The 19092-nt window shown below is 41.6% G+C and overlaps 1 protein-coding gene across 1 annotated transcript in view; it reads right to left on the bottom strand.

The window, feature by feature from the left end:
• CPB1 (carboxypeptidase B1) overlaps nt 1-19092 on the bottom strand; it is a 48423-nt gene that overhangs the window by 6464 nt on the left and 22867 nt on the right. Inside the window, exon 9 of the mRNA XM_015428152.1 lies at nt 11627-11829. Within this exon, the coding sequence (XP_015283638.1) occupies nt 11627-11829 (203 nt within the window). The remainder of the gene's footprint in view (nt 1-11626; nt 11830-19092) is intronic.

The following is a 19092-nucleotide window of genomic DNA, read 5'->3' as shown; positions in this document are numbered from 1 at the left end:
TTGGCTTCAATAAACCTTTCAACACAGTGAAAACACAGCAGATATCTGTTATGACAATAACACTTTTTAACCATCTTTTACCATATTTTTAAGTACTGCTCCTAAGCAAAATTCATTAAAATATGGACAGTTTTTATTGTAACATATATTCCTTAAAAAGATGGGTAGAAAGTATACAAAACTCCATTAATATAATAACTGTTGAAAAAGAAATCTGGTAATTAACAAGACTAAAGATAAAGAGACCTGAACAAAGTGTTTACATAGCCAGAGCAAACAGCTCAGGATTTATTTATTTTTTAGGTCTAGAAATGACTTCACCAGGACTTCCTCAGCCCTGAGTTTATACAAAGAACTCAGAAAGTTTATTGTCAGACTTCTGACATTTGCAAACAGTATTTGCCATACTACCAATTTCCAAGAGTTAAAAAAAAAAAGAACATATAAGGGCTGAACAGGTTGGACTTGTTTTTGCTGGTGGGAATATAAGATGATCTAATCAAGAACCCAGGCCAAAGTATGAGCAAATTCAAAATACAGCCCAAAATGTTTTTTTAAAAGAAAAGTGATTAAATACACACAGCCTTTTACTGGCTCAATATAAATATGAAGAGAAAGCTAGAAAAAAGTCTGCTTGCAAAGGCAAAAAACAGTTAGTCCCAACCAAAGAGTATTAGTCTAACATTGCAGGAAGAGAAGTTGCTTTAGCTGTTTTAATTAAAAAGCACAATAGTTGGAGATCATATATTGTGTGTATGTGCATGCACACATGTGAATACAACCGTCAGGGGTGCAATAAAATGAATTGAGTGGAAGGAGTTGTGAAACCTTGGCAATGTACTTTTTGTGAATGATACATTGCTTCCAAGAAATTACCCAGAGACTATTGTGTAACAGCTGTGAGAATTCTAGGGTAGACCCAATTTCTCCTGCCTTGGGGGCGCCATTATCTTTGTTATTCAAACCATAAAAGAAAATGCTTGATAGGAACATACTTTCTTCCAGGAGAAATATGCATGCATTTATTTATTTATTTTTAAAAGATGGATTTGTAGGTGCGTGAATGTTTACTGGAAAGACACAGATGTGACTCACGGTTCCTCTGAGAGAATCTGAAGATACAATGGGAACATCCATTGATATATATTTTTTTGCCATCTTCATTCTGGCAACTAGGAATTTAGGCTAGGTTGAGAGCACGGATGGCTTATACAGTGGTGGTTTGTTGGGAGCATTACAGCTACTGCTGGTAAGCATCACTTTTTTTTCTTTTTCTTTTTTGCTATCAAGTTGCAGCTGACTTGGGTTTTCAAGGCAAGAGACATTCAGAAGTGGTTTGCCATTGCCTGCCTCTGTGTAGTAGCCCCTGACTTCCTGGGTGGTCTCCCATCCAAGTACTAACCAGGGTCCACCCTGCTTAGCTTCCAAGATCTGATGAGACTGGACTAGCCTAGGCTACCCAAGTCAGGTCGAGCATCACTAGGGAAAGGGTTTTTTCATGCTCTTACTAGAGGGTATCAAGAGGTGATGATGGAAATACTGAGACTGTTCTCATGGTGGTATTCAAGCACTCATCTATTATATAGCTGCATTCAGTGCTTTCAAGGTCACAGTTCCTGTGCTGGGTGTCATATTCACTCATAAGGACAGTCCCAGCACTACCTCCTGATACCTTCCTGTAACCCTGTCAAATATCCCTATCCTTCAGTGGTGTTCAGTAGTGGCAGCAGTAGTCTTACAATTGAACCACCACCTTGGCATGAAAACTTACCATATGATAAGCAACTTAATGTATGATAAGAAAGGTTCCTCCACTCTAAAAGGATGCCAATGTTGTTAACAAGCAAAGACAAGAAAGCCATAAAAGGCAAGAAGGTTCAAAAAAGTCCTACCTAATGAAGTGAACAAGAAGGAGTACTGGTTCTAGCCAAACAAATGCAAGATGAGGATAAGGAGACTGTGTTACTAACAAGATGGGAATGTGTGGAGCATATTACTAAAAACATTAAGACAAACAAGAATTGCTTGAAATACATCCGAAGCAGGGAGCTAGCCAGGGAGGCAGTGAGGCCCATGGTCAACAAAAGGGTGATAGGATTACTCCAAGAAGATAGGGAGACTGAAGACAGGGAGTTACAGAGTTTTCTGGATGATGCTAACATACTAGACCCTTTCCAGTCCGGCTTTTGCCTAGGCCATGGGACAGAGATGGCAGTGTTTGCCCTCACGGACAATCTCAGGCATCTGGATTGTTGTTAGACCTGTTGGCTGCGTTTGACATGGTTGACCACCAGTTACTGATCCATCGCCTTGCCAACACTGGGATTCAGGGGTCTGCCTTACAGTGGCTGGTCTCTTTCCTACAAGGTTGGGGACAGAGGATGGCACTAGGGGAGCAGCTGTCCCAAAGACACCCTCTGGTTTGCAGAGTGCCACAAGGGGCTGTTCTCTCCCTGATGTTATTTAACATCTATATGTGCTCCCTTGCCCAGATTGCCTGGAGTCATGGCCTGGGATGTTACCAATATGCGGATGACACCCAGCTCTATCTATTGTTGGATGGCCAGTCTGACTCAAAACCAGAAGATCTGGACCTGGCATTACAAGCCGTAGCTGGGTGGCTTAGGCTGAGCCAACTGAAATTGAATCTGATGAAAACAGAGGTCCTGTGCCTGAGGTGTAGCAGCCCAGGGTTAGGGATCTCACTACTGACCTTCAACAGGGCACCACTGGTGCCAACATTGGAGGTTAGGAGCCTGGGAGTGATCTTGGACGCCTCCTTAACAATGGAGACCCAAGGTAGCAGCCACCGCCAAGTCATCCTTTTACCATCTTCAGCTGATTAGGCAGTTGGTTCCCTTCCTTGAATGTGACAACCTGGCAACAGTGATTCATGCAATGGTCACCTCAAGACTTGACTACTGTAATGCTCCCTACATGGGGCTGCCCTTGTCCCAAATCCGGAAGCTATAGCTAGTGCAGAATGTGGCAGCCAGGCGGCTTTTGGGCCTCCCTCTTAGAGAGCACATCCAGCCTGCACTGAAAGCACTGCAGTGGCTACCTATAGCATACCAGGTTCACTTCAAGATGCTGGTTCTCACCTAAAAAGCCCTATATGGCCAGGGGCCTGCATACCTGAGGGACTGCCTTTCCCCATATGTTCTCCAGGGAGTACTGCAGTCAGGTTCTCCCCAGCATAAAAGATGCCAGGCTGTCCACATCCAGGTGAGCCTTTTCTGTAGCGGCTCCACTTTGGTAGAACAAGCTCCCCGAGGACATCAGGGCCCTGCGGGATTTATCAAAATGGAGCTCTTCCACCAAACACCAAGATGGAGCTCTTCCACCAAACATTTGAGATGCCACACTAAATGATTTACCATCCAGCTGAATACTGTATCTACTCTTGGCCACTGGTTTAACACCTGTATCCAAGCTCTACAGAATCCAAGCTCTACAGAGCCTGACACCAGCTGCTCTTTCCCTGTGGTGGATGTTAAGGCAGCTCCGCTATCTAGGAGAGTTCTATTTTAAATGGTTTGTTGATTTTAAATTGTTAAATTATTAATTTGTGTTATTGTTTATCATGCCTATGGCCTTGTTAGCCACCCTGAGTCTGCCCTGGTGGGGAGGGCAGGATATAAATCTAATACATAAATAAATAAAGAAATAATTTTTTTGCATGTTTTCACTGCAGAAAATGTGGGATGATTATCCTTGCTTGTGCCATTGTTTTCAAAAAGGGAGTCAGGAGAACTGAGTCAGGCGGAGGGGAGATGTTCTAGGGTTAAAATGAAAAGTTAACAGGCTATACATCTGATGACATATATCTGAGGGTTCTTGGGGGACTAAACTACATTTTTTTTGCTCTGCTTACAAAAATACGCAACATGCTACTAAAACTGGGTTTTCTTGGGTTTTTTTGATATTTTTTTATATATGCATGTGTGTGTGGGCGTGTGCATACACCTGGAAGTCATGGCAACCTCTGGTGACTGACCCCTACTGGGGGCCTGGAGGATATTCAGAGAGGTGGCTGAATAAAGCCTGCCCCCACCTCTGGTATTCCAAGGAGGTCTCCCATCCAAGTACTTGCCAGAGTTGACCCTGTTTAGCTTCAGAGATCTGATGAGATCAGGCTTGCCTAGGCTATCCTGGTCAGGGCAAACTGGTTTCTCTTCTTGAGGACTGAAAGGGAGCAGATATAATGCCATATTTGAAAAAGAATCCAGAGGAAATCCTGACAAGGCAAGAGACTTTTAGTTTCATGGTGGGCAGATCAATAAAAATGTTCACTCAGTGTGTGGCAATCATGAGGAAACAACTTCTGTGCTAGGGATTATTAGGGGGAAAAAGTTTGAAAAAATGGCCATGCTACAGATTTATGGTGTGACCATCTTTGGAATACTGTATCCAGTTCTCCGAATATATATATATAAAAACATTACTGTAGCACCAGAGAAGGTGCAGAAAGGACAGCCAAAATGATGAGTGAGTGGGAGCACCTTCCTCATGGGGAAAGGCTAAGGAGTTTGATGCATTTTACTTTAGAAAAAAAGATGGTTGGAGGACGTGATAGAGTTTCATAAAATTATCAGTGAGATTGAGAAGGTGGGTACAGAGAGCTTCTCCCAGAATTCAAGAAACTGCAAGCATCCAAAGGAGGTGATGACCAGTAGATTTAGGACAGACAAAATGAAGTACTTCACTAAAAAAAAGAAAAAGGAATGAACTATGGAATTTGATACCTGAGGATGCAGTGATAGCCACTAGTCGGCTATGAAAGGTGGGGCTGTCTGGAGATCAGTTGTAATTCCAGGAGATTTCCAGGGCCCATGGGGAGGTTGGCAACCCTAAAGGGGATTAGACAAATTCATGGAGGAAAGGTCCTCTATTGACTAAACAGCACCTCTGTTTTCAGAATACCTCTGAATACCAGTGCTGGGGCACACTGACAAGGGGAGGTTTTGGCTTCCATGCTGTGCTGGTAGGCCTTTTGGGGGCATCTGGTTGTACACTTTCTGAAACAGGATGCTGGACTACAGGCTCCATTAGTCTGAGCCACCATGGCAGCTTTTATGTTCTGATGAACACTTATTCCCAAGATTTGAACCATCATCAATGGAGGATTGTCTTGTCTTCTTTTTAAAAAATCCTCCCAGAGAGGCCATCTTATGCCCTTAGAAAGGCATCTGATTCTGACAACGGCAAAGAATGATTCAGTCCGGAAAGACATTAACAACCATGTTTGACCACATACCTTATCACATGGAAAAAAGATATAATGGTATCCTATATTTTGTTTAATGTCAGTATAACAATAACCATCTGAGATAAGATAGGACTTTGATCAATCTTACTTTTCTTCTTGCTGAACGATTTATGGACACCCCCCCCAGCAGAGACAGTTGCAAGAATGCTACAAATGCTTTCCTCAACCCCTCCTGAATTCTGCATCTAGAAAGACTGCCTTCACTCAGAGACTTATCCTTCCTGTACAGTCCATTCCTAAGCAGAGCTACACCTTTGAAAACCCATTGATTTGAATGGACTTATGTACGTTCTGTCAAGTCACAACCAATTTATCGCAATTTCAGTAAGGGGCTTTCAAGACAAGTGGGAAGAACAGGTAGTTTACCAGTGCCCTCCTCTGCACAGTCCGTCATGGTGGTCCCTCATCCAACCCTGCTTAGTTTCCAAGATCTGACAGGATTGGGCTATAACACACCATTCCACACACCCCTGAATGCACTTAAAGGTAAAGGTAAAGGTTCCCTTGCTCGAAAGCCAGGCGAATCCGACTGTAGGGTTGCGGTGCTCATCTCCATTTCAAAGCCGAAGAGCCAGCGCTGTCCAAAGACGTTTCCGTGGTCATGTGGCCGGCATGACTAAACACTAAGGCACACGGAACACTGTTACCTTCCCACTGAAGTGGTACCTCTTTATCTACTTGCAATTTTTTGCTTTCGAACTGCTAGATTGGCAGGAGCTGGAACTACAGATAGGAGCTCACTCCATCATGTGGCACCCAGGTCTCGAACTGCTGAACTACTGACCTTCCACAGCCTGCAGTTCAGCATCTTAACCACTTGAGCCACCGCAGCTCTTAGAAGTGTGCAATTCTGCTAAACATGACCCTGTAAGTCCCACATTGTTTAATAGGATTTATAGTACCATTCTAAGCAGAACTGTATACATAAAGTGCTGTCAAGTCACAGCCAATTTATGGTGACCTCAGCAAGGGGCTTTCAAGGCAAGTGAGAAGGGGAGGTGGTTTGCCATTACAATGTCTGCTAGAAAAACCAATGCCTGCTTTTACAAATCAGAAGGAAAATCCACTCTAGGGCTCTGTGTGACAACCATAACATGTGAACAGTCCCCATGCATTCTTAGAAGCAATATATTCAACCACATAGTGACACAATCCAGAAAGGTGTACAAAAGAATATGCCAGGCCTGAATGCTATCTTAAGGACTGTAAAACAGATTTTATAGACCCCCAAAGGGCACTGGGCTTGTGTTCTCTGATATAATATCACATGGCAAACCACTTTTGAAATGGTGTGGAATTTCAAGAGCAGTTTTAGATATGACATTAGGATCTGGTGTTCAGAGAACAAAAACAAAGTGAAAAATACTACTGGCCATACTCAAGTACTTGAGTTAGCCTAAAGTGGCTTTCTGGATCCCTGCCTGTATTTTGCTTTTGATTTAGACCAAATGACAATGTGTAAAGTTAGAAACATTTTGTAAGAATCAAAGGCAAACAAGAAAACAGAGAAACAATTCCAGTTCTCTGGAATAATCACAACAAAACTCCTTGGCTGGAAGAATAATGTAGTCTAGCATAATGAAACAAAACAAAAATCCATTTTAAAATGGAAAAAAAGAGGATTATGTTGCCACATGTTCAAGGCAAAGCCATTAAGCTGCCCTTTCTCTTCTTTTCTGCCTCAGAATACTGATATTTTCACTTGGGAGACATCATAAATCTGTCAGAATTCTAGGGCCAACTTTTTGTTTTGACCTTGGACTTCTGGCAGCTGAAAGAGAAAATTAAATTGCTGTTGATTTTTTAAAATGGGTTGTTTGTTGTGGTGTGCTTAGTGCCAGCAATATCCATTCATTAATATTCCATAGCACTGAAGTAATTTTCTTCTGAGAAATTTATCACTCTTTTGGAAAAAAATGGATAAGATAATAAACTATTAAAGAAGAGAAATATGCTTTTTAAAAATCAAATTGTGGCATTTTCCTAGGTTTAGAGTATTTCAAAGACGTGTTTTGAGCATGGCTTAGAAATAGAATACCCATTGTTATTTGAATGCATTGGCCAAGTAAGTAAGAGAACAAATTCCATTTCTCAGGGTGTCCTTTAATATTATCAGGGTGATGGAATCTTGGAAAGAATAAATGGAAATAAAAATTCCATCATTTCCATGTGTTGCTGTGCACTTACTCTGCTTATGGTAACCCTGCGTTGAGCAGTCAAACAGGAACCATTACTTAAAATAGAGGTTCTCAGTGTGGGCCATATGGCTCCCCATGGAGCCATGGCATATTTTTATGGTGTCACACTAAGTGCCACATTTTTAGGGGGGCTACAAATACGTTTCTGAGGGGGCCACCAAACATAACTACTAGGCTGTCATGATCCTGGGCTAGAGTTGCCAGCCCCTAGGTCCCGGTTGGGTTTTCCCCACTTTGCGGGACTTCAATGGCACTTCCAGGTGATGTCAGCACATCAGAGATGTCGCACATGATGTCCTGCCCACACCTGGAATGTCCCCCAAATCCCCCTGCCATGATGGCGAAGGGACCTGCCAAACCTATACTAGGTTTAGGCTGAGGCAGATTGAGGCCTGCAGGCCCCAGAAAGCCTCAGCTAGATTAGGCTGAGGGCCTTCAGTTCCCAGGAACCCTCTGTGTCTTGTGATGGGGAAGGGAGAAATAAAGGGAAAAATGAAGCCAACCATGGGTGGAGAGGTGGTACCTGGGCAAAAAGCATAAAAGGCCTTGCGGCCAGAGGGAGGATATTCACTATCGGAGGCAGAGCTGGAGAGAAGATGCTGCAGACAGAGTGATCCCTCACCCATTGTGGCCTTGAGCCTAGTCTAACGGGAAGTAAAAAGTTAGACACATTAAGGATTTTTGTTGTTTTGTTACCAGTTCCTGTTCATTGCCTTGTATTTTACCTAATCTAATTTAATCCATCCTGTTATCACCAAATCTGTTTAATAAAAAGGCTTGCGAGCCCCCAGGTCCAGGCAGGGGATTCCCCAATTTTGCAGGCCAGTTGGCCGGCTGGGGGAAGCCCCACCCCAACAGCCATGATTTGCCTCTAAATCTTGGCAGGATACTTTAGAAGAAGCTTGCAAATTGTTTGTGTTTGGGAATGTGTGTGTGCCTACTCATAGGGCCCCCGACCCGCCGGCCTGGATCCAGCTGGCAGGGGAAGCCCCACACCCGAACTGCCTGGATCAGGCTGACATGCCTGGTGTGATGACATCACCCAGAGGTGATGTTATCACACTGGGCACATCACTGGGGGGACGCTCTAGCATTCGGCCTGAAAACTCTATGGTATCATAGAGTTTTCAGGCCGAATGCTAGAGCATCCCCGGCGACGTGCCTAGCATGATGACGTCACTTCCAGGTGATGTCATTGCAGCATGCGCATGCTATATGTGTGTGTTGAAAAGTCCTGGAATGAGAGCTTCTCCCCTAGCTGCAAACAGGTAACGGAACTGGCAACCCTAGCATGAGGTGTATGAGAGAAGACAGCACAGTCCCTCTGTTTGTTTTGCATTTGTTTCAGAAGTCATGTGTATAGTAAAATGTATAGTAAAGCGTCTAGTAAAATGTAAAGTGCATAGTAAAGTGTTAACTGGAACCTGATTATGGGATGGAGGAAAGCTCCACCCCCTAGATGGCTCTCTTACTTACTTTCATTTGTCTGTGTTAGTCTGAAGAAATTGGTTGAAATAAAGCAAACTGTTACATTCAGCAACTCCTGTGAGTAAAGTGATTTATACCATTGCCCCAGTGAGATTACAAAAAACTGCACTGCTGTATTTTTATTTATTTATTTTTAGGGAATAGGAAAGTCTCCAGGCGCCACCCCCAAAGTCCCCAGGTATTTGCTGAGTTGGACCTGGCAAACCTATTAATAAATTATATTTTTGTAACTCTGCTGGGTCCTCATGCCTCACTGGGCCATTCGGAAGGCCAACTTAGCCTGAAGAGGAAGTAGGGAGGCTGTTCGGAGCCCTCCTTGGTTAGATGAATAAACAGTGCAGATGGTAAAGTACCTTTTTTCCAGCTAATAGCAACTATGAGGGGAGCCACAGAAGTAAATGAGGCTCAGAAGGGAGCCATGAGCAAAAAAAGGTTGAGAACCCCTGACTTAAAACACAATATAAAGTCAATAAACTCCCTCAGAAAATTGTATGTAAAAATAAAATGAAATGAAGCTGTCATACCCCTCAGTACTGTGGGCCACGCAGGTCCACTCAGTACTGTGGACCATGCATATCTTAATAAAGGAATTTTGCCTCTTCACTGTGGTTTTACACCTAACTATGGTTGAAGAAGCTGTGTGAAGGCAAACGAATGGTAGATGTCACACAGGAAACAACTGATTCGGATGCTATGATTGAAATCCACTGAAAGCGTCACACTCTAAACCAGAGTGAGAGCAAAAACACATTTTTATATATCACTGTGCCTAAATCACATGGGATCACAATAGCCCACTACCTGTCTTTATCTGACGTATGACCCCCATCTGCCCCCATTTCACTTTCTTCAGTTTCTACCCTGTTGACCAGCTTTTAAAGAGCAAATGTTTGATGTATCCCTAGAAACGCTGTACTTTGTTACTTCACTTTATTGCCCAGTTCCACATATGACGCAAAGCACTTTACTATGTATACGTGCCACACATGCATGTAGGGTTGCCAGGTCCCCTGCGGCCACCAGCGGGGAATGGGGGGTGGGTAGGGTTTCAGATCCAGGTTGGGAAACTTCTGGGGATTTGAGAAAGGAGTCTGGGGAGGACAGGAACCTCAGTGGGGTACAATGCCCGCCTAGAGTCCACCCTCCAAAGCATCTGTTTTCTCCATGGAAACTGATCCCTAAAGTTTGGAAATAAACTGTAATTCTGGGGGATCTCCAGGTACACCTGGGGACTGACCATCCCTAGATGCATGCCATATTAAAATGCATTTAACATGTATTTAAATACCAAAATCTAGACCTCGATGGCATCCAATGACAGTAGATTCAGGATGGATAAAAGGAAATACTTCTTTACACAGAGAGTAAAATGTGGAAGTCACTGCCAGAGGATTAAGTGATGGCCACAGGCATAGGAAGCTTTAAAGGGAGATTATATAGATTCAAGAGGATAGGTCCATGAGTGGCTACTAGCCATGGTAACATTTAGAGGCTGTCAGCTTCTAAATTCCAGTGCCAGGAGGCAACACCAGGGGAAGACCTTGGCCTCTATGCCCTGTTGTTGGCTGTCCAGAGGAACTGGTTGGCAATTCTGTAAGACAGGATGCTGGCTTAGATGGACCACTGGTCTGATGCAGCAGGGTTGTTCTTATGTTCTTATGGACATTTGGCTCATTTGAAGTGTTACTAGACCAGTGACTGGTGTCCTAGATGATGTGCTAATGCTATAGGCAGATGAGCGCATGCATGTGGCAAATGCATTTTAATATGATTGGGTGCAGCTCATTGTTTACACATGGCCCATGAAATGTACATAGACATTCACTTTCTTTGCCAGATACAGCTGTGGTTGCCTTTTCCAAGAGAGAGGGTTTTAAAAAAATCATTTCCTTCCCTGCCATTTTTCCCCAATCAAAAAGTCACCCTGACCTGCCTCTCCTCCCAGCTGGGAACAATTTTCAGATATTTTAATATTTCCCAGCAAGAGGACAAGCATGGAGTGGTGGTGGACTTTTTTATTTTCAGCAAAGAAAAGGGAAAGGAAGAATGGGTTAAAAAGTTTCCCCTGTTCTCTCAACTGATAAAAATAGCCCCATTTGAATATTAAAAAGTCTGTTAATATGACCATGGAAGAAAATGTAGTTTGGACCAAAGAGCTCCTCTCTGTGTGAATCATCTATTATTTTTTTCTTGCCTTTGGTATAAGGGAATTTAAACAACAAGAACAATAAAACAATGAATGGAAGGAGCTGTTGATCACTTTATGTACAAGTCTTTCAGGAATGAGAAATTCCTGGAGATGTGGGGGTGGAGTCTGGGGAGGGGAAGGACTGCAGCAGAGAAGAGATGTGATGCCATACAGTCCCCAAAGCAGCCATTTTCTCCAGGGGACTTGATTTCTGTAGTCTGGGGATAATTTGTAATCCTGGGAAATCTCCTGCACCATCATGTGGTTGGCAACCTGAAGTTCCAAATGTAGCCTGCCTGATCGCAGGTCTCAAATGTCTTAAGTGCGCAAAACTGGGAAAGTAAGGACCTCAGACTGAGGGGTCATATAATAATTATGTTTTTTAAGCAAAAAGAAGCCAGCCTATGTACTGCAGTCAGGGGAGCAAGTTCTCCTCAACCATCTTATCTTTAGAATAGGGACTACCATTTTGTCTCTACTTACCAGTTCCACGTGGTTCTTTGTTACATCGTAAGTATAAGAATATGGATACAGAAGCATCTGGGAGTAAGAGTGAATAGTCAAGTAAGCTTTGATGGTTGAGATGTTGTTACGAATGAAGTTAACCAAGGCCTTTGTCTCCTTTTCGGATTCAGGTGCACTGCCACAATAAGTATCGTCACATGGCCTTCTGGAAGCACCAACACCTACATGCCAAATAAGCAGAAACCATAAATGGTAAGAAGGAAACAAACAAGAACCATGTCAAAGCACTGGCCAAAATGACAGCAAATTTTATAATTTAAGCTTCCTAGGGAGAAAATATAACCACTTCTACTTAGAAGTAAGTCCCATGTTATTCAATGAGAATTGCTCCCAGGAAAATGTCCTTAGGACTGCAGCTCTAATTGCTTAGAATAAGGGTCAAAACACTTGCTACATAGGACTCCTATAACCAGATCTCCCAGTTGTTTTGGGCAGCAAAGCTGAATTTGATTGATGCTGTGACAGTGCGCAACAGGGGTTTAACACTCCCGCCCCCTGCTGTTTCACCACTCAAAACCATCTCCCAAATCTTCTGTGAATTGCAGTGGAAGAAAAAAGGAAGACACACCTATTAGTTCTTGCCTACAGTTATTAATAGAAACTTTAGAAGTGGTATATTTGATGAGGATAGGGTTGGCTACAAGGAGGAAACTGGATGTGTGTGGGGACCTACTAGTTCTGGTGCCCTTGGTGTCATGACATTACTTTTACCATAGAGGTTTCACTGAATGTTAGAGCTCCAGAAGTAACATTGTGATGCTGGTGGGGGTGGGTGGGATGCTGATTCGCCCCTCATATTGTTGTGGAAGTCCAGTGGGGGGGGGGGGGGTGTTGTTGGCTGCTGGAGTCCCATGAAGTAGACAAACTGGCTAAGAGGTTTAAAAGCTTTTTTAGTTGCCAGGCAAAGGAGATCACAGAAGCAAGTCTGAAAACAATCACACCCAGCTGACAGTGGGCCACACAATGATAGGCATCGGTTACATAGGATCTGAGTATGTGCAACCAGTTCCCCCCCCCCAGCTTTTCTATACCAATAAATTTCTACTGCTGTCAGCTGCACAATTCGGGGAAGAGTCTGTGTTAACTGCAACATCTTTGGTTTTCACAGTAGTTCTAGGAATAATTATTAGCTCAGACATTTGCTCACCAGCTCCCTTTAGATAAGCTGTCTTAAGCACAAATCCATACTTCTGCTTCTTGCAAAGTGAACAAAGGTTCCAAAGCGGGCAAACATGGCTCCCTTAATGCTAAGCTGAGTATTTATATTGTAATATGTCCCTGCCAGTCTACTGGAGGGGGCCTGGCCCCTCTAGATGAGGGAAACAGCATATGGGAAAAGAGTAGTTCTCTCTCTTCCAGTTAGGGTTGCAAACCTAGAGGTGGGACCTGTTCTAGAATTACAACTGATCTCCACACTACAGAGATCAGTTCCACTAGAGGAAGTGACAGCTTCAGAGAATCATATCCCTGCAGAGCTCCTACCCTGAGCTCCCTCTAAGCTGTGGAGTCTTGTGAGCAAAATTTTTTACTTTGTGAGCTACTGGCATTAAAGTTGTGAGCGAGTGATTTGGCTACTGTATAAATTAGTTTGCTCTGGAACCATCCTTCCTGAGCTAAGGCAAAAATATGTGAGCCAGAGGCTAAAAAACAGTGAGCTAGCTCACACTAACTCAGCTTAGAGGGACCATTGCTTCTACCCCACCCCAAACTCCAGCTTCCCTAGGCTCCACCCCCAAATGTCTAGGAATTTCTCAATGCAGAGTTGGTGACTCTTTTGAAACTTTAAAAAATTGTGACGTTATCACGAATCTCCTGAGAACATGCAGTTTGGGCCAGGGCTGCTGACAGGGGGGTACTGGGGGAACAAAATTCAGGGGCCCTAATTCAGCTGGAGGGCCTCTGAAGCCAGTCTCATGCTGCATCTAACTGAATGCCTTTCCAATGATTTTCCTTTTTTTTTTTTGGTAAACAAATTTTATTTTCTCAGGAATACAACATATAAAACATTTCATTCTATCAATTGTCTACCCCATTCCCAGTTCCTCCCCTCCCTCCAATGGCTTCCCACAATGCTTCCACCCCTGCTCCAAATTACTTCATATCATCAACAATATCAGTTTTTCATCATTACAATCTAAAGATAACATCGTTTGACTTAATATTGATCTAAACATATTAAGTTTTGTTTCACATCCCAGTTCTTTTCCAGATAAATTTTAAAATCATTCCATTCTCCAAAAAACTCATCGTCTTCTTTGTTATTCAGTTTTTTTGTAATCTTATCCATTTGTGCCATGAACAGAACTTTTTGTATCCATTCTTCAACCTCTGGTACCTTTTCTGTCTTCCAAAACTGAGCATAAATCATTCTCGCTGTCACTATCAGGTACCAGAGTAAAGTTTTTTTAGTCGTATTGACTTCTTCCATTTTGAGTCCCAAAAGCAGAATTTCCGGTGCTTTTTTAAAAGAACATTTCAGTATTTTTTGCATTTCATTGTGGACTTTTGTCCAAAAGTCTACAGCTTTCTCACAAGTCCACCACATATGATAAAATGAGCCCTCATGCCTCTTACATTTCCAGCATTTGTTTGACATATTTTGATTCATATTTGCAATCTTCTTAGGTGTCATGTACCACCTATACATCATCTTATAACAATTTTCTTTAACATTAGTACATGTCGAGATCTTAATAGAATTTTTCCACAAATATTCCCAGGTTTCCATAGCCACTTCCTTATTCATATTAATAGCCCATTTTAACATTTGTTCTTTAACAGTTTCATCTTCAGTATACCATTTTAACAACACCTTATACATTTTAGAAATATTTTTTCCTCCTCCACTCTCCCAAACCTTTTCAATTTCATTTTTTTCCTCTCTAAAACCATAGTTTTTTTTGTCAGATCTAAAAAGATCATAAATCTGCATATATTTCAACCACTCATATTCATATTCAATTTCATTCTGCTTTTTCATTACCCACTCTGTTCCCTCTTTTTTAATTAAATCTCTATATGGCAACCAGTCTCTACCTCGCTGTCTTGAGTAAGATATCAACACTTCTACTGGTACAATCCACAATGGTCTTAAGTCACTCTGGTACTTCTTATATCTTGTCCATACCATATACAAAGCTTTTCTCACCAAGTGAAGTTTAAAAAAACTGTCCATTTTTATCTTGTCATACCATAAATATGCATGCCAGCCAAATCTACAATCATGCCCTTCCAACCCCAACAATCTGTCATTTTCAAGCTTCACCCATTGATCCATCCATGTTAGACAAACCGCTTCATAATATAGTCTAAGATTTGGCATTTGTAGACCTCCTCTTTCTTTGGCATCACAAAGTATTTTCATTTTGATCCTTGGTTTCTTGCCTGCCCAAACAAATTTTGACAACTCTTGTTGCCACTTGGCCAACAAATCCGTTTTATGCAGAATTGGTATTGTTTGGAACAGGAACATCAAACGTGGTAGGACATTCATTTTTATAACTGATATTCTTCCCATCAGTGATAAGTTCATTTTATCCCATTTCTTAAAATCTTGAGTCAGCTTAGTCCATAATTTCTCATAATTATTCTTATATAGGTCTATATTTTTTGCCGTTAATTCAATTCCAAGGTATTTTGTTTTTTTAACTACTTCACATTGTACCAGTTCTTGTAGTTCCACTTGTTTTTGTTTGATCATGTTTTTACATATAAGTTTTGTTTTATTCTTATTTACGTAAAAGCCGGCCAATTCTCCAAACTCCTTTATTTTTTGAAAAAGCAATGTCAATTTTTCTGTTGGGTTTTCCACCATAAACATTACATCGTCTGCAAATGCTCGATATTTGTATTGGTGTCCTTTATGTGTCAAGCCCTTTATTTCTTGATCGTACTGTATTTTTTGTAAAAGTATTTCCAATACCCAGATAAATAATAACGGTGATAACGGACAACCTTGCCTTGTTCCTTTCTGTACTTTGAAGTTATCTGTCAGTTCTTTATTCACATTTATTTTAGCTCTTTGTTCAGAATAGATAGCTTCAATACAATTTCTAAAATGTTGTCCCGCTTCAATCTTTTCCATCATCTGGTGCATAAAATTCCAATTAAGATTGTCAAAAGCTTTTTCTGCATCAACAAACAGAAAAGCTACTTCTTTTTCTGGGTGCTTTTCATAATATTCAATTGCGTCCATTACTATTCTTACATTGTCTCTAATCTGCCTTTTGGGTAAAAAGCCCGCTTGATCTTCAGAAATTACCGTTTGTAAATAGTTTTTCACCCTTTCTGCAATAATTTTTGCAAAGATTTTATAATCGTTGTTCAAAAGAGATATTGGCCTGTAGTTCTTTACATTTGTTGAATCTTGTCCTTCCTTTGGAATCAAAGAAATAATTGCTTCTTTCCATGAGTCCGGCACCTTTTTGTTTTCTCTTATTTCGTTGGTTAAAGCTTCCAGGACCGGGGAAATTTCTTCTTTCATCTTTTTGTAGAATTTCGCTGTAAATCCGTCCGGCCCAGGCGCCTTCCCCAACTTTGTCTCTTCTATTGCCTTCATCACTTCTTCTTTTTGAATTGGACCATTTAATAAATCTTTGTATTCCTTACTTATTTTTGGTAGTGGAATCTCCTTTAAATATGTTTTAATCTTCTCAAGATCAACTCTAGTTGTTTGGAATAGTTTAGCATAATACTTGAAGAAACATCTCTTTATTCCATTAGGATCAACGAACTCTTTTCCATCTTCTATTATTTTGGTTATCATTCTTCTCTCTCTTCTAGCCTTAAGTTGCCAAGCTAAGTATTTTCCCGGTTTGTTCGCCCCTTCAAAAGATTTCTGTTGTAACTTCTTTAAATTCCAATACATTTCCTGATTCCAAGTCTCATTCAGTTGTTCCTTCAGCAACTTTAATTCTTTAATAATTTGCTTTTTTCCAGGCTTCTTTTTTAATTCCTTTTCTTTCTGAGCAATTTTTTCTAACACTTCTGTTTGTTTTTGAAGTTTTTCCTTTTTTTGCTTCACGTTTTGCGAGATGAGAATTCCTCTCATCACCGCTTTATAAGCATCCCATACAATCTGTATCGGTGTTTCTTTATTTAAATTTTGTTGAAAGAATTGTTTCGTTTCTTCCTTTAACATCTCAATTACCGTTTTCTTATCCAACAAGTCTTCATTAATCCTCCACAGAAAGGGTTTTTTCCTTTCTGTGGAACTCCATACCACCGGATTGTGATCTGAATTACATCTTGGCAAAATTTCAGTCTTATGTGTTTTCATTGATAATTCTTCAGACATCCAAATCATATCAATTCTGGAAAAAGAGCAATGTCTATTGGAATAAAAAGTAAAGTCTTTCTGCATCGGGTTCCATTTCCTCCAAACATCTTCTAATTTTTCTTGCTTAACTAATTCAAAAAAATTCTTTGGCAATTTTCCGCTGAATTCGTTGTCCTTTTGTGGTTTTCTGTCTAGACGATCTATTGTCCCATTAAAGTCTCCGGCCATAATAACTTGCTCATAAGTCAATTGTTGTAATTGGTCAGTTATATCCTTAAAAAATTTTTCCTTTGCTCCATTGGGTGCGTACACGTTGATCAACAATGTTTTTTTCTGCTGAATCATTAATTCCACACCCACGTATCTGCCATCTATGTCCTTAAAAATTTCTGTAGGTTGTAACTCCTTCTTCACATATGTCACAACTCCTTTTTTCTTGTTTGAGGCCGCAGAACAAAATTCAATTCCAAATAAAGCATTCTTTAAATATTTTATATCCTGTTTTCTAATATGTGTTTCTTGCAAGTGACAACTAGTCCTTTTGTAGGAAAAAGGCACAATGACGCAAGAAAAAGGGAATTATGTATGGAATTAGTTTCCTGTAAAATGTGTATGTGACACACATCTCCAGCCATGTTCACTTCACAAGAGACTAAACCAGGAAATAATCTTTATGAATAATGGTAACATTTTGGGGGCACTTTTGGCACCATCTCTGTTGCTCTGGACACACATGAACCATAGTATAAATCTTGGGTTTGCCTCAGTCGCTATGCAGATGTTCTCAAATGTAAGGGCTGATTCTTGACATTTTGGGGGTTGAAGTAGATCCAATCCTAGGTCTCACAACTGGTTTAAGTTCTGGGTCTGAGTCGGCTCTTTTCTTGCCTCTCCTGGTCTCCGTCTTGGCGATTTCTTTCCAATTCACAGATTCGCAAAATAAAGCACTCTTCTAGATGATAAGATTTAGTCCTCCATGCCTCTCTGTTTACGCTTTCCAAAGACCCTTAGAAATATATTAAAAAAGCAAATTTAGTTGAAGTCCTCCTCAAAATGTCGGGCGCAACTTCTCTATGGTAATTTCATGTAGAGTAGGTCAGATTGGTATTTTGCAGGCCCTTCCTTCCGCATAAAACTCACTTCCGGTCCGGCACCTTTAAAAGTTCCACTGTCTTCCTTTCGCTAATGCCCGTCTAGGAATTCAACTTCCTGGATGTTTCACACGGACCTCTTTCTTTGTGACACCAGCCTGCTCTTCCCACGCTATTGTTCGTGAGTTTCGATTTTACAGTTGCGCACACGGCTCCATCTTCACCACAGGAATGTTAAACAATAAGCGTTTTTACAGTTTTTAAAGGCTTCAATCAACTTTTTTCTCTCCGGAATCGGATTTCTGGGATTTACTATTCATTTTCCGCTCAACCGCTTAATTCAAATTGACTCCAAACTCAGTTCAGGTAAGCGGCACGTTTTTGTTATCTAGCACGTTCAAAACGGGTTTCGCATTGTTTCTTTTAACTCACAGTTGTTGTCCTTCTTCAAAGAGGTCGGCTGACGAAGAATTTATGCCGGTAATCCGGCTCGATCGGCCACTATAGAGTTGCTTGGCACTTGCCTTCTTCGTGGGAGGAGGTCAAAGCCCAATTCAGCTTCTTCCGAAGCTGGATTACGCCAACCTCACACTCCCTCTAGGGCGCTGCTGCCTGCTTGTCCCCCCCCCTCGCTGGGGAGTGATGCGTTGGGCTGTGTATTGCCCAAAATGTCAAAAGTGGCCGTCGCTCGCTTCGCACGATCGCGAAACGCTTCAGTCCTCCATCTTAGCCAGACCGGAAGCCTCCAATGATTTTCCTTTTGATGCGGTTCTGGCTGCAGCCACTAGGAGCGCAAGGGAGTCTGAACAGAAGGCCCTCTGACTATAGGCTAGATTCTACTTGCATGACTGAAGCAAACTTGCCAACAGATCATGCTAAATCCAAGGCTATTTTTGGGCAGGAACACACAGGAACGAAGTTCCGGTTGGCTCCCAAGTTGGCCACACCCAGCAGGAACTCATTAGCATAATAGGCCATACCCAACAGCAGAAATCATTAGGGGTGTGTGGCCTAACATGCAAAGGAGTTCCTGCTACAAAAAGAGCCCTGGTTTT

Source organism: Gekko japonicus, unplaced genomic scaffold (assembly GCF_001447785.1).
Source record: "Gekko japonicus isolate JY-2015 unplaced genomic scaffold, Gekko_japonicus_V1.1 scaffold1460, whole genome shotgun sequence".
NCBI lineage: Eukaryota > Metazoa > Chordata > Lepidosauria > Squamata > Gekkonidae > Gekko > Gekko japonicus.
This window is presented reverse-complemented; position numbering and strand designations above follow the sequence as displayed.